The sequence below is a fragment of the Cydia splendana genome, chromosome 8, assembly GCF_910591565.1.
Source record: "Cydia splendana chromosome 8, ilCydSple1.2, whole genome shotgun sequence".
Classification (NCBI taxonomy): Eukaryota; Metazoa; Arthropoda; class Insecta; order Lepidoptera; family Tortricidae; genus Cydia; species Cydia splendana.
In genome coordinates, this window is record NC_085967.1 from 15,928,443 (window position 1) to 15,944,707 (window position 16,265).

The 16,265-nt window shown below is 38.7% G+C and overlaps 1 protein-coding gene and 1 long non-coding RNA gene across 4 annotated transcripts in view; one reads left to right on the forward strand and one right to left on the reverse strand.

The window, feature by feature from the left end:
* On the reverse strand, nt 1-1,819 carry LOC134792902 (uncharacterized). Its single transcript, XR_010144481.1, has 3 exons — nt 1,771-1,819; nt 1,143-1,199; nt 1-96 (listed from the first exon to the last, which is right to left on the reverse strand). It is a non-coding gene; the product is annotated as an uncharacterized LOC134792902 (long non-coding RNA).
* LOC134792900 (uncharacterized) overlaps nt 725-16,265 on the forward strand; it is a 26,298-nt gene continuing 10,757 nt past the window's right edge. For 2 of the 3 annotated variants that reach the window (XM_063764341.1, XM_063764342.1), the window contains exons 1-14: nt 725-884; nt 1,799-1,860; nt 2,518-2,651; nt 7,479-7,626; nt 8,876-8,995; nt 9,633-9,723; nt 10,171-10,290; nt 11,287-11,471; nt 12,217-12,334; nt 12,737-12,869; nt 13,255-13,373; nt 13,536-13,648; nt 14,112-14,321; nt 15,038-15,149. In XM_063764341.1, coding sequence (XP_063620411.1) covers nt 858-884; nt 1,799-1,860; nt 2,518-2,651; nt 7,479-7,626; nt 8,876-8,995; nt 9,633-9,723; nt 10,171-10,290; nt 11,287-11,471; nt 12,217-12,334; nt 12,737-12,869; nt 13,255-13,373; nt 13,536-13,648; nt 14,112-14,321; nt 15,038-15,149 — 1,692 coding nt within the window. In that variant the 5' untranslated portion in view covers nt 725-857. The remainder of the gene's footprint in view (nt 885-1,798; nt 1,861-2,517; nt 2,652-7,478; nt 7,627-8,875; nt 8,996-9,632; nt 9,724-10,170; nt 10,291-11,286; nt 11,472-12,216; nt 12,335-12,736; nt 12,870-13,254; nt 13,374-13,535; nt 13,649-14,111; nt 14,322-15,037; nt 15,150-16,265) is intronic. The other variant, XM_063764343.1, reaches the window with a different exon arrangement.

A 16,265-nucleotide genomic window follows, 5' to 3' on the forward strand; every position in this document is an offset into this window, starting at 1 on the left:
ATTAGGTCCATCATGCACTTTTATTGAACCATGTCGGAGCACGGTTGCTGACTTATTAGGCCGATCATTACGTGTTATCGCTCCATAGCATAGAGTCTGAAATGTAAAATATGTAAGATATATTATTATGTTTAAGATTAGCATTTGAAAGCTGCAATAGAATTGGTTTACTTGTTACGGAGAGAAAAAGTTTAAGTATAATCCTCAAATATAGGAAGAGTCAGACCAAGAATAGTCTGCAGCGGCTTTGATAGCCTACGCTGTGGAAGTGTTATTTTAAACGTCAAACTTCTATGAAATTTTGACGTATAAATGACACTTGCACTGCGTGGGCTATCAAATCCGCTGCAGACTTTTTTTGGTCCGACTCTAGCACACGGGCACACGGATGTAGCAGTAGTAACTCTATAGTAAAATTATTTTCTTTGAGTTTCAAATGATATGCAGAGTTAACTTGGTCCGACCTTTAATTCTAAGTATATGTTGTTATAAACTAACATAGTATAAGCATAGATGTAAGTAAATTAATAAAAGGTCATTGAGTATAAGTAGGTTTAGTAGTGAGACTACTTAAAAAACACAAATCACAATATTTGATGAAATAATCTGATTTGTTCCCAGAGTTGAAGACTTTTTCATTTCTGAAAAATTAGGAAATACTTAAAATGTAGTTTAACCATAGACAACGTATTTGACAGGTTATCTTGACGAGCTTGTCATTCATTCTTGCGGAAACTCAAAACTTCAGCTGTCAAAAATTTTAAAAGAGTTGTGGGAAAATCTATTTATTCATTAACCATTAGCAAATATTGAATACAATATGATTTTAATATTCGTACTCTGTCATCGACGTTGAAATGAAAAAGAGCGTTAGTTTAGAAAAGGTAAGTCCATTATTTTAGATACTTCCTTATATAATTTGGGATTGTAGGTAGATGTAGTTTTAAATCATTTTAGTAAAAAAATCCCCACAAATGTTTTTTAATACGCATTTGAAAATATTTGTATTTCCGAACGGGAAAAATATTTGCATTTTCAATCAGTATAATATGCGAAATCCCGGATCTAAGCCATTGTGAGTCTCGGCGTAACTGTCGATTAAGAATTTCGTCATTCTTGGCTGAGACGAACTCTCTACTCACGTTGATGACTGTAAGTAGCATCATAATGCCTGCCAGCCTGAAGCCCCGCATTGCGACCTGAAACACAGATTTCTACTCATTAGATAACGTTGTGTGGTGTTATTCGGAACTGCACTGAGAGAAAAAACCGGGGTGACATTCTGAATTCTTCCTTCTAAATGGGGGCTGTCATTTCATTTAGGTACTTAGGTAATTTTACTAGTATGTACCTACAGGAACGGTTTTACTATGTAATAGCAAGAATGTACAAGAACAGGCAACAGCAAATGTACACGGGCGAAAAGTTTTAACGACTCCACATATAGGGTGGCCAAAAATAAGTGCCTTCCCGTTGCCAGGGAGGTTTTAGGATTATACTGAGCAACTTTTACTATGAAGCCAACCTGTAATCGCGAAAATAAAATTGGCTGTTTTATACATTTTGGCTGGTCCATTTTCTATGGGAGGGTACCTAAATTTTTTTTCGCGATTTCGGGGTTGGTCCCATAGTAAAAATTGGTCAGTATAACCCCAAAACCTCCCTGGCAACGGGAATGCACTTATTTTTTGGTCACCGTTTATATTAAGTAATCTCCTAAAACTCCAACGTGAGGTGGTGTACGTATATGTATTACTATTTATAACTCACAATTCTGATCAGATATCGTCTTCCTCAGATATATGATGCAGAAATAGTGTCTCGTGTAAGAAACAGCTCTTATATACGCCGATTTCCCGAGTAAGTGCTTATTGTTCTCACAAACGTATAACATGATAGATAAATAATGTTTTAAATGTATAATTTCCATGGAGGTTAGTAGCTTACCTACCTAATTAACGGAGGAGGTTTTTTTTATACCTTCAGTTCCACAGTTCACTGGCATAGTCATACACATATGTTTTTATCTCTAGTATCGTCACTAACTCACATGTAAACAGTATTTTGATCTAAATAATGATGAATGAATGATGATTTGCAGACATACTCGTAATTTGGTTATATACGGTGGCTAAAAAATAACTGCATTCCCGGGAGGCCAGGATTCCATGCCAGGGAGGTTTTGGGATTATACTAAGCAACTTTTACTATGAGACCAACCCCGAAATCGCGAAAAAAAAATTTACCTTCCAATAGAAAATGGACCAGTCAAAATGTATGTACTTACAGCCAAATATTTTTTTCGCGATTTCGGGGTTGGTGTCATACATAGGTGTCATAGTAAAAGTTGCTCAGTAATAATCCCAAAACCTGGCAACGGGAATGCAGTTGGTTTTTAGCCAACCTGTATATGTCTTTGCTTGCCCAATTCATTCACTAAAACAATAATATAAATAGATGATCATTTAAGTAGGCAAAATAATGATTTGATGTCAAAATTAGATTTCGATCTTGCAGCGTTATAATTGCTCCCAAGAGAAGACTCCGGAATACGCTCGAAAATTATAGTGAAATATATTCCATCATCATTCGGCCTAAACTGCACAGGAGTTGTTCTTTTTCCGAGCTGACCACCAACTGCAGCGACAGCAGTAAGTCTTGTGAAGTAACTAGGTCATTTACAATAATGTAAATTAGAAGACATTACTCCTTATCATTCTCCTGTTCCGTTTTCGAGTTTTGAGAGCAACCCGTATGTTAATTATTTATAATACCTGGGAGACCGAGCTTTGCTCGGATAACATATAAGAACTCAAAAAAGCGCGTTTTCCCAGGGATAAGACCTAGCTAGATCGATTTTTCGCTCCCGAAAACCCCCATATAGCAAATTTCATCGAAATCGTTAGAGCCGTTTCCGAGATCCCCGAAATAAATATATATATATGTCGGAGAATGGCTGAAATGTGCCATCTATCGCCTTCAAGAGGCGTTTTGTCATGCAAACCTTGACAAATAGAGCAAACTAGGGTGTTACGTACACTTGAGTGGCGTTCGACGCAGTTCCGCCAAGACGTCATAGAGATGAAATGAAATGAAATGAAATATATTTAATAACAATTGTTACATGTCGAGGTAGGTACAATGTTGACAATACCATAGTGTAAAAAATAACATTTAATTTAATTTATTGAATACTATTTTAGTCATTATATAAGCCAATAAATAGCTAACGAATATAATTAGTCCAATTAGCTACAGTTTATTCGCATTGTATGTCCAATTATTTTCTTGTTTATTTGAATATCTTAATATGTCATAACAATATTATCTAATTTTAAACAATTAATCAACAATCGGCAGACTAAAAAACTCGTCGTATGAATAGTATGTCTCCTGCGTTAACCACTTCTTAAGCCTGACCTTGAAGGCCGCGGTGGAAGTTGCATCTCTAACCGACTTAGGCAGGCGATTGTAAATCGAGGGGCCTAAATAGTACACAGATCGCTCTGACTTGGCGAGTTTATGTGGTTCCGCGACCAGCCTATTGTGGAGTCTATTACTGCGCAGGATATAGTTGGCGTTAGCTCCTCTGCGCTTGAACATATCGAGGTTCTCGTGTGTGAAAACTGAAACCTGGTATATGAGTAAGCAAGGCAGAGGCAGGATCTTTAAGTCGCGGAAGAGGTCACGCGCAGGGGCATCCTCCGCTTTACCAGCCATCGCGCGGATGGCGCGCTTTTGCTGCGAGAACACACGCCTCCAGTCAGAGGCACGGCCCCACAGCTCGACGCCGTAAGTCAGGAGCGAATGCACTGTCGCGAAATAACACTGTCGCACTGCACCCCTTCCGGCGGTAATCGTCAACCGCCGCAGCGCGAAGCACGCACTTCCCACTCTCTTGCATAGTTCGTCGATGTGCGTTTCCCATGTTAGCGCGCTGTCTAGATGGAAGCCGAGCAGGCGTGCGCCGTTCACTTGCTGTATAGGGGCACTGCCGGCGCACACCTTCATGGTTGGGCTTGTATGGCCGTTTAGCTTGAATACCATGTAGCTGGTTTTTTCTTTGTTTAGAGCTAAGCCGTTTCTCTGAAACCATTGGTGTAATTGCTCCATGACGAGATTTAGAGCCACTTCCAACTCCCGCCCAGCAGTAGTGCTGACGACTGCCGTGACGTCATCTGCGTACATGAATATATCGGCGCCTTTTATCGCCTTGGGCAGATCGTTCAGCAAAACGCTGAACAGGGTGTTGGAGAGGCATGACCCTTGAGGGACCCCCATCAAATTTTGTAACTCTGCAGATACAACCTTTCCCCCGTCGCCTACCACCACTTGCGCTCTGTCAGACATAAAGGACAATATTAGCTTGGTGGCTGGGCCTCGGATGCCGTAGTGGGCCAGCTTATTGGCGACGAGTACGTGGTCTGCCGTGTCAAAGGCACGGGACAGGTCGCAGCAGATAACAGCTACGTGGCGCCCCGTCTCGCGAGCGCCCACTACGCAGCGCACTACCTCTCGCACTAGGTCTGTGGTGGACCTGCCCTGGCGGTAGGCGTATTGGCTGTCCGACAGTGTATTCCCTTGTGTCCAAAAACTGAGTAGCCTCTTGTTTAAACCTACTTCGAAACATTTGCTGGGCACTGGGACCAGGGATATTGGGCGGTAAGATTTTATTACTGATTTTTACCCTTACCTTTATAAAGGGGGCTTATTTTTACTTTTTTCAGACTCTCTGGGTATACTCCTGTACGCATGCAGCCATTGAACAGTTCACAAAGAACGTAACTAATTGCGGGACTAGCTCGTTTTAAAAGATTAGCGGAAAGGCCGTAAACGTCGGTACTGTTTTTTGTTGCGATAGAAGTTTTAAATATGTTTGCGACTTCATCTGGTGTAAAAGGCCTGAGTCTTATAGAACTATCACTGGCGACATACCCGTCAGATAAGGAAGAGATACAGCCGCTGTGATCGGCTGCGGGTGCGCCGCATGCGGTGGCAGCCGTTACGAACTCGTGGTTGAGCGCGTCTACCGCGAGTTGTTTGGTTGCAAACTGGCGGCCGGCGCTGTCCGTCAGCAGCTCGGTGTAGTCGACGCGCGGGCGCGGCGCCCGAGCTAGCTCGACGTTTATGGCCTTCCACATTGCTTTACTTTTATTGGGGTTGTTACTAATTAATGAATTAAAATACATGGTACGTTTACTTTTTAACTTGTTATTGTATGATTTAACTATTTCATTTGTAGCGTCATGTAAGGAAATATTACCTGGGTATTTGTTTGATAATTTAATAAAATCGAAAACTAACAATTGAAAGTCTTTAAGTTCTTTATCGATCCAAGGGTTCTTTTTGGGATGAGTATTTATATTTTTTAATGGAAAATGTATCTCGAGCAGGTATGTGAAGATGTTAACAATTGTAGTTGCGAATTGATTGCAATTGCCCTTGTGCTTAGCCACTATGCCTCTCCAATCTATAGACTCAAGCGCAGTTACAAAAGATGTTATGTTTGTATCGCTAAAAACCCGTTTCGTTATCAGTCGGGACGACGAGTGTGCGATGCGCGGCACGGTGAGTCGCTGCGCTGTATGGTCACTCAGGTTAGTGACAACGCATGTTGCGGACACACGGTCTCCACGGATGTTTGAATATGCGTGGTCCAGCAACGTCGCGCTGTCACCGTCCTTTCGGGTGACTTCGTTGACATACTGACCAAAATTATGAGCTGATAAAATATCACGTAGTTGTTTTTTGATGGCAGTGTTCTTAAGCAAATCGATATTAATATCGCCCATTATGATTGCTTGGAGTTTATCATCACTAATTTTGGCAAGCAGGCCATCGAACAACCCGAGAGAGTAGAGTGCGCTCTTAAAACAATTGAAGTCCAGAACAATTGAAGTTATGCTGTCAATCAATCTTCAGAAGGAGCACGATGAGAACGAACGGGGGAAGATGACGTCTGTGGCGGCTCCTCGGTCTAATCCACTGGTTTGCTTAAGATAAGAAACGTAACGCGTGCTGTGATTTGTAATGAGTCTTGTGCAGTAAAGATTGTGAGTTGAACATCGTATTTCATTGAAGGCCCTCGTCATCCACGATTGAAGGTTCTGATGTGCTGCCGATAGTATGATACGCCCACAATTCCCGACATCAGAAGTGTGGCCGAACACAGGGAATTCGCTACGGAATTCCTCTTGAAAGCTCAAATTTGCCAAATGAAGGTGGACTGAAGGTCCCAAAAATCTACCCTGATTTGGAAAATCCCTGGCATTCCTTAATTCAAGAGTTTTAAAGGCCTTAGAAAATGAAGAAATCTCATGCTATCGCTGGTGGAAAATAAAGAAGTATCGTGATGGAAAATATTTGAAGTGAAATGACAGTTGACATATTTGATATTTTATAAATTGTGATCCAGTTTTTGCATTGCTTTTTATGTTATGTTGTGTGAAATTTTCGTGAATGTTGTTAATGTTGTAACTCTAAGTAATACGTTTACAGTCCTTTGCACCATGAAGAATGAAGATAGTTGCTGCGAGATCTCCCGTCTCGCACGGGTTGGAGCTGCGGTTGCAGAAACGTGGGTGCCTTAGTTTGTTTACAGAAGCTGAGAGGAGCTGCATATTTACTGGTTGCCAGACTGTCGCTGGAAGTTGGAAATCGCGTGAGTTGCGTCCATTGTTTTATGGAATGTGGGAATGTGGGAATTGTGGGCGTATCATACTATCGGCAGCACATCAGAACCTTCAATCGTGGATGACGAGGGCCTTCAATGAAATACGATGTTCAACTCACAATCTTTACTGCACAAGACTCATTACAAATCACAGCACGCGTTACGTTTCTTATCTTAAGCAAACCAGTGGATTAGACCCAGGAGCCGCCACAGACGTCATCTTCCCCCGTTCGTTCTCATCGTGCTCCTTCTGAAGATTGATTGACAGCATAACTTCAATTGTTCTGGACTTCAATTGTTTTAAGAGCGCACTCTATGACGTCTTGGCGGAACTGCGTCGAACGCCACTCAAGTGTACGTAACACCCTAGTTTGCTCTATTTGTCAAGGTTTGCATGACAAAACGCCTCTTGAAGGCGATAGATGGCACATTTCAGCCATTCTCCGACATATATATATATATATATATATAAGAATCGTTAAAAGGTATAAGATTTCAGTAAAAACAACTTTCGTCAAATTGTTAGGTTATAATACTTGTAATTTATATATCTGTTTACATTATTTGCCATTTCTATTGAATTCACTTTTAAGTATCGGGACGCACTCGTTTACTCGCTTTTGCCTAAGTTTTAGTTCTTATATGACTACCACCTGATGTAGCAATCCAGATAGGGAACTAAACATTAATAGGTAGCTATTGCCAAGTCATTACGATAACTAGCCAAGTTACAGGCCAACTTGAGAACTTGTAACAGCCTTGCCTGTTCATAATGTGTGGTTAAATATTTTCATTTGTTTTTTAGGCTTTGTCAAACAGACAAACAGTATAGCAGTGCAGAAATATAGTAGTAAATCATTCTATGAGCAATCAGGAGACGCTGTGGTGAGGTACTGCTCGAACTCTACGTCCAGCACTGCACTAAATCACATGTCGTGGAATTATAAGGGAAAGTGTGTAGATTTTTAATAGTACTATTTCACCTATTTTTTTGTATGATGTACACAGAAAACACAAAATTGCATTAAACATATTTAGGTATATGGTTGAATATATTAAGTGGTAATGCAATTTTGCGGCTGGGTGTACCCTAACCTACACAAAACATCCTTCATATTAACATTACTTTAGTCCTAACAAAGACATATGTAACTCCGTATAAGATGAATAAAGTCTAAGAAAAAAACGTGCCTCGGAAATCAAGAAAAAGTAATTCTCGGATAGATGGCGCACACACCTTTGGCCTATGGTCGGCTAGATGGCGTTGACGACACCGTTTTATATTTAACAATTTTAACACATAGGTATCAGTGAATGAACATGGGTCAAAATGATATAAAAATAATAAAATCATTTATCCATAAATATAATTTTTTTCGATAGTTTTATACGTTTTCATTTTGAGTTTTAGTCGTGTGTCGATAGATAGCAGTAAATTTACTGTGACTACAAAATTTACTATGATTGGACCCCTCTATACTATCTATTCTCTTTCGTCCTAACTAGCTAAGGTGCAGGAGGAAAATATCGATTGCGGGGTAATTTCAACTACTTAATCGAAATATCTTCCACGTTTTACATTATTAACCAGAGTCACATACAACACCTCTTTTTCGCTATCTGGACATATAAAACGGATAAGACCGCCTGTTGTCTGCCTCTACATTTAATCAATTGTTCTTTTCTTTTGTATCTTTTTACTGAGGTGTGCCAATAAAGAGTATTCTATCTATCTATCTATCTATATATGGCACTCTAGTTAATAATGTAAAACATGGAAGATATTTCGATTAAGTAGTTGAAATTAACCCGCAGTCGAAATGGCCCCCTACACCTTATAAGAATACTTGCAATACCCTAGGGTGCCATGTGTTTCAATAATTTATTTATAACAACTAGGTATGTACCTACCATGGTTCTCAATAAACGATTTCTAATTACATACCGAAACGTGAAAAAAATCTGACACGATTTTATTTATAAAGCCATAAAAGCCAGACCCAAAAATTTGTTACGCTTTTCTTGAAACATGCGATATAAATTATATGGCTATTATTGTTGTCTAGCGTATTGAATTCTAAGTTACAATTACGACACAAAAAAATAAGCCTGCTGGAGAAGTCAAACGTCTATATTATTTTCGTAATTTATGCTAGGAGTAGACACATAAGTAATTAATATAATACTAATGTATTGCATAAGGTCGCAAAAGAAGAAATCAGCGATGAACGAAGACACGTATGGTTCAAAGTTCGCTAAGGAGTTCGCTCAAAGCAACCAAATAGAGTTGGTTCCCGAAAGTAGCCACCCGGAGGAGTCCAGGTGCGTTCCGAAATACGTAGTTATATTTGTTTGAATCACATTGTAAGCTTTGAAGACGACAACGTAAACAGCTGACTATCCAATGTTGCTGTCATCCCCATGAAATCATTCCAACCATACTTCTATTCTTCCCTCCTCCTCCTCTCCTCCTTATACTTCTATTATTATTACTTCTATTCTTATTCCTTATACGGGGTAAAGGGCTCGGAAGCCGAAGCCAACACATAGAGCCTTTTCCACAGTTTAACGAAATGTAGGGGATACGCCGATATTATGCGAAAGTCATTATCTTTGTTTGTCTGTCTGCCTTTACCTTATTTTCTGAAACGGGATGATATGCTTTTAAAAGCATAACCGTAGTATTTTTATTAATCTATTTCCCTGCCACCGCAAGGAATAGGATTGAAAAAGGTGGTTAAATTGACCGAATCGCAAACGGTCGATGGCGCAGGCATAGCTAGTAGCTATGTAACTCACTATTTTTCACCGTTTCTAATTTTGCGAAAATTTTCTGCTCAATTATTATTGGTATAATTAGACATACATATTATAAATGCCAGAAGTAACTAACGCATTCTCTATTTGATTAAAAATAAATTATTTCTAACTCTGTCAATGATGATTGCTTATATTTCAGCGCGGAGAGTTCTGATCATGATGCTTATAGGCGCCCAATGTTTCCCTTCAAAAGTACTCCGAGTGGTAATCTAAAGGTGCAATCCAATCAGGTACTCATATCAACATTTTAAATAAATAATATTTGCTAACTAAACTTGGAGGCGTATTCAGGTTTTTTAAATATTATGCCAATATCTTATAAGATCGCCTTCACTAACATCTTTACTCAAGCCAACGTTCAAAAATATATTTACACGACCTTATTGTCAATCGTGTCTTAGAAAAGTTTAAATATATTTTTGGCAAGATGTTGAACTTAACTCTACCAATATTTATTTAAGAGCGAGCAAAACTTTTACTTAATACTTATTAGTATCATATTTCCAAAATATAATAGCATGAAAAATTGATTATTGAATACCATGACGTCTTGTCTGACTGTCTGAGGAAGTCTCTGCTCGCAATTGCTTATTATTGGATATCTGACGTGTGTAAAAAATCCAATAATGTAACTTTTTGTGGAAAGTAACATTATTTTCTTATTATTTTGTATACAGGTAGTATTTCAGTCTTCGACCGTGGGCGTTCTTTTAGCAGACCCTACTCAGGCTAAAGTAAAAGTAAAATTTGAAGGAAAGGCAGCAGGCGAACCGGATGACGACAGCGAAATCAATAACGTTAGTCTTTTATTTTATTACAAGTTTTTATTTCGTTTCTCCTGTCCCGTTGTATGTCTGAGTGTGTCTGTAATCAAATCTTGCAAGTAAAATTTGACCCACTTCCCGGTTTCCAATTAAGCTGTAAATTTGCATACATACGTAAGTTGGGTGACAATGCAATATAATATTGTGGGACCATCGAGCTGATCTGATGATGGTGGCCATTGGAAATCTGATAAAACAACGCAACCTAATTGTGTTAAGGGTTGATAACTATTAGTTACCTGTGGAAAGAAAAGTACAGTCAGCGATAAAAGCTTGTACTTATCAAAAATGATTCTTTTGACAAAATAACTTTTTACGTTTCGTATGTATAGAATGCGACCAAGCCAGACCTCATTCTGAATCAATGTAGAATCTCATTGTTTCTGCCTTTAACTAGTTATAACTACAATGTCACGTTTATTTAGTGTGTTGTCGCGAACTGACCTGCTAATAACGGATTGGTAGACCTTATTTCGTAGCAGTAAATGGTTATGTGTTTATGAAATACCTTAAGTGAACATTGTAGGTATATTGTGTTTCTTCACAAAATAAGTGAATAACTTTTAAGTAATGACACCTTGTTATGTTTACTATGGGGAAATCAGTTGAAGTTGAACCTAACTTTTCACTCATAATTGTTAGAAATCTCTTACCTAGATTATGAGTGAAAAGTTAGGTGCAGAGATAACTATTTGCAGGGGGAGTCATTTAAGTATCTCTGAAACTGTACATACGATCAAGTTAATCCATGAAACGAGCCGACTAGATTTAGGTCCCGTCCGTTTCATGATAGTACCAAACATCTACAGTCAGCATGAAACAGACAGTTAGCAGCTGTAGCCCAATTTGAAAGACTCTGATAAAAACATGCTTTCCTCCTGCATTAAGAATTTCAAGTTTGAGAGATTGTCCAATCTCTGGTGGTATCTATACAATCCAAATAAAATATATCAAATTGTACATTTCCAGCCATCGGGCACATGTCACAGCCAATGTGGTGGCAAGCCGAAACTGTCCGAATCGAAACCTGAAAAGGGCAAGGACTTGGAGAGCCTCGGTTTCGCCCAGTTCGAGCCGGTGGACTGGCTGCGAGTCCAGTTACCCAAGAAACAGGATCTCTTTCAGGAGTTTTATCGACGTGTACATAACTATGTGTAAGATTATTTTCATCACACTTGCTCGTAAAGGGGCCCACTGATTAACAGTCTGCCGGACGGTATCGGCCTGTCAGTTAGAACAAAATTTTGACAGTTCCGAACAACTGACAGGCCGATACCGTCCGGCGGACTGTTAGTCAGCGGGCCCCTTAAAGGGCGTTATTAACTACACGTAGGCGATACAGTCCGTAAATCCTAAATTTCGACCTAGGGCTGTAATTTATTTTTACATCACACGTGCTAGGCTAGGCTATGTGGTCCGTATACCTAGGACTATATTTTACACACGAAATTTTATTTTTTAACCTTTTAGCTCTCACAAAACAAAAATTATCGAACGAGTGTAGATAAGGCGAGGGCTTAATTAACACGAATTCGTAATTCCTGTACCACCCCACAATGTACTATTAATCCGGGATATTTTCCATGGGCAGAGTTTTTACCCATGTTGATTATATATGTTTAATCATTCCATTATTTATTGGGGTTGCTTCGCCACTGTTCTATGAAACGTATGCAGCAAAATTTTTCTTAGCGACGACCCCAAAAATGTAACCAACATTGCTTGATAATAATTGTTCACTGTAAAAAACCCAAAGATCAAATATTTTTGCTTGATTTACTAGTCACCCAATGACGCAATACAGTAAAAGGTGTGTTTCCCCGCCTGTAAAACTTTTCCGTTAACGGCCATTCTGCTGCTCAAATAGATCGATAATCGTAAATACTATTGTAATTTTAGCAATACCGACGCAGTGATTCATATCGACGATGAAGAGTTCCACTGTCATCACATAGTATTACAAGTGTATTCGGCATTTTTCAATGCTAACACGCAAAAGGATATTACACTGCCAGCGGTAAGTTTTGTTTATAGGTACCTACAAGTAAAAGAGTTACCACACAGCAGTAGGTTCAACCTGCAGTTTTTGAATAATCGTAACGCTTTTTTAGATCATAAATACGGTTGCCAAAAAATTTATTAGCAATCTTGAGGCCTTTCTCTAGTAACTTCGTCGATTCGAAACCTGATTTCTTGACATTCGCTTGATAGAAAAAAATCACAAACATAGGTCTAAAACGCAACTTAAAAATTCGTAACAAATTTTGCACAAAAGCTCTAAATATGAAAATTGCTTCTTATTTTTCACCTCGCAATTTTCTGCTCTGACCAGCTTAGTTACGCTTCAAGGTCAATCAGTGTGGAGACCTTCTAACGTTATCAGAAAAGTGGCCTGCTGATGCCAATGATTTTATTTCAGGCTCGCGTCACGCCACAGGCGTTTCAAACGTTATATGAATGGATGATTTTCAGCGGACCGGAAAGCAACAGGGTACTTAAACGGGAAAATATACTGACACTATTTTGCGCAGCACAGTTTCTGGCTATTAAAGGTTACGTAGATTATTTTTCTTCTTATACTGCTACACTGGCAATGGCCGTAGAGATAAAAATTAAAAATGCGAAAAGCCGACTTGACCTAAAACTGGCTTACGATAGAGGGCGCCCAGAATCGTGCAAAGTAGAGAAGAATGAGTGGACCCTGGCAAAACCCAAATAATGCACGTAGCGCATTAACTAAATATCCATTAGGTACCATACCCGATCTTGCAACTATTAAAAAATGGTGATTTAGGTTTACAATATACCTAATTTAAAAGATCAGTTGTGCTACTTGTGCTTCATCTACAAGGGATGTTGTTCTTGTTTTATTAATTATATTTGTAAGTGTACACAATCAAATAATATATTTAGTTTTAACTTTTATTTGATCAATAGATTTGGAAGAACAATGTTGGGCGTTTATTGCTAACGAGTCCTTGATAAACGAAGATACAGCATTTGTGTTGTTTCGAGAAGCACGGGCAAAAGGCATCAAGGAAGTCATGGATTTAATGGTAAAATTTGTTTTTAAAGAGTTGGTAAAGTTTTTATTAAAATAGCAGGAACTTTCGAGTTTGTAATCTTTAGTCTTTTTTTGGATAGTATCTATATACCTAATTCTTTGTTTTTGAGCGTTGTTATTCGTTTACTTTTTAATCCAAGCGTGGTGCCCGCAGGTACCACGGGTTCAAAGGTTTTTCTTACCTTTGGTGGCATCGAGAGATTTCTTCGCTCTAGAATTGGATGAAATTTTAATGTTCTTAAGATCTAATTACATCTGCGTCACCAGGTATGTGGAATTTGCTAGTAGATAAAGTGTCTTTCTAAAGTATCTTAACCTTTTGAACGCCAAGAACACCTAATGGTGTCGTTACTAGTCTTGCCCATCGCGCCACGGACCACTATAGGTGTTATGGCGGACGCTATCAAAGTAACCTTCACACTTACGAGTAGGGTTAACATTAGCTCGCTTTGCGCCCGGGATCTTGGCGTTAGAGTGATGTTTGTGTTTATGACATAAAGCGTTCAAAGGGTTAACGTGATGCAAAGGGGTTTAGAATTGGTGCAAGAAAAATAAATGGGATTCGGAATAAAATCTGTGGTAAACGGGATATCTAATTTCCTAAAATATATCACCAATTCAAAACATATGCATTAACTTCTTGTTCAAGTCTTATCTGTTTGCCTTTTTTGACGCAAATATTCTGTTATCGATTAAAGCCAAACTGTTAAAAACTAAATAATTATCTCAGTGAAATAGAAGTCCTAATGGCTGGAGTGCGATGGCTGCACGGCGACTGGCCGGATCGGCGACGGCACACAGCCGACGTAATGCGCTGCGTGCGTTTCGGTCTCATCTCGCCCTGGCAGCTCGTCGACATCAAGCGAAATCCCGACAACGCTGAGATTCTAGAGATCGTCAACGATCCAGACGTTCAGCAGATGGTTGACGATGGACTTGCGTAAGATATGTGCTGGATTAAGAAATCTATCTCTTTTCTCAATGAGATTTAACTCCTTAACCCGTGGGGCGCCCCAGAATTACCGTAGTATGGAACTCCTATACTAATACCAGCACGTGTGACATTTGTCTACTTCTACATAATTACATTAATGAATTAAGTACCTTGTAAAATTTGTAAGAAAGTGTGTCAGGGAATACATCCCACTATTTTAGTTTTGAAGTAATATTTAATTTTAAACAGATTGCGTAATGAATCATACGAAATTTTTTGAGTAACGTCAATGGCTGGAGTAGGAGTGGGTTACCAGGTAGCAACGAAGTGCTAATTGTTTGTAATCTTGAGAAATCTATTCGTCATATGTATTGTTGGAATATGCGAGGAAATTACCTGATTTTTAGGGTTCCGTACCCAAAGGGTAAAAACGGGACCCTATTACTAAGACTCCGCTGTCCGTCCGTCCGTCCGTCCGTCTATCACCAGGCTGTATCTCATGAACCGTGATAGCTAGGCAGTTGAAATTTTCACAGATGATGTATTTCTGTTGCCGCTATAACAACAAATACTAAAAAGTACGGAACCCTCGGTGGGCGAGTCCGTCTCGCACTTGTCCGGTTTTTTTTTAGCTCATGCATGACTTTATTTAGAAAAGTTGTCTTAGGGAGCTGATAATACAAATGAAATTTAGTAGTTTAAGAGTGATGTTCTGCTTACAGCTACGTCATCATAAAATACTGGTACGGCAACAACTCCAAGAACTATTACCATTGGATAGATGTTCTTGGTCTCACGGAACCTGCTGAAAGGAATTGGATTGGGGAAGAAACGGTAAACAAAATTATATTAAAATTTCAAAGCATTTTTTTTAAATCCATGCAGTCCTAACGCTTACTACGCGTAGGTACTGTATAGTATACCAATGGTACCCCTTGTAAAGCGATCTGACGATATCATCATTAATAATAATATATTCAGATTATTCTTTTAAATAAATCCGAGAATAAATATACAAAAAGCTGCCGATCCTTAGACCAAAATAATTATAAGGTTTACTCGGGTAATTCCGAAATTCGGATAATTCCGAAATTCGGATGAAAATCATCCAAAATTCCATCATAATAAAAGTCTCTTATCGGAATTATCCGACAGTTTTCGACATTCGGAATTACCCGAATACACCTGTACTCGTCTAAATTTTGTATTATATTCTTATTGCTGACTGAAGAGTTACTTTACGAATTCTCAGCTACATGATCATTTACACGTGTACGTAACATATGACCCAATACAGAGAAACATGTGTTGACGCAAGTTCTAATAAGTACTAAATCAACAATTAAAGCACGCCAATAAGGAAAACCAACCAAGTCTGCAGTTAGATTTGTTAACGGCCAATAGGTAAACAATACCCAATAAACCGCAGTATTTATCTATTGTTTACTCACACGACTGGCCCCAAAACATTAATTTCGCAGAAACATACTGTGTTACGTACATATTTATGTCCTAAAAACTTTAACTCTTATCTTAATCGGTGTCTATTTATGACTAACCTTTAAATCATGGAATCCATTACAAATTGTCATTGTTGTTGATTCTAATAAGATTTTACGAGTAAATAGATAGGTACCTACATCATCACCATCGTTTGTCTATTTATTTCACAATTTCCCTGTTACATCATTTTTATTTCAATAATGTTAATGTTGCTGTCATCCTATAAAATACAATTTTAGTTTAATCTTAAAACCCTTTTCCAGGTATAGTACGATTTATCGACCACATATATACACGCCAATAGAATTTCAACTTAGCATTCCGATTTAAGATTCAAATTAGATTAGACTTTCGAGAAATGTGACATGTCTTCAAATTAATCAGCAAAGCTGGATTGATTGGAATATATTTGGATTTTTTGGGAAAACCTTGTAGATTGGTGCGGCT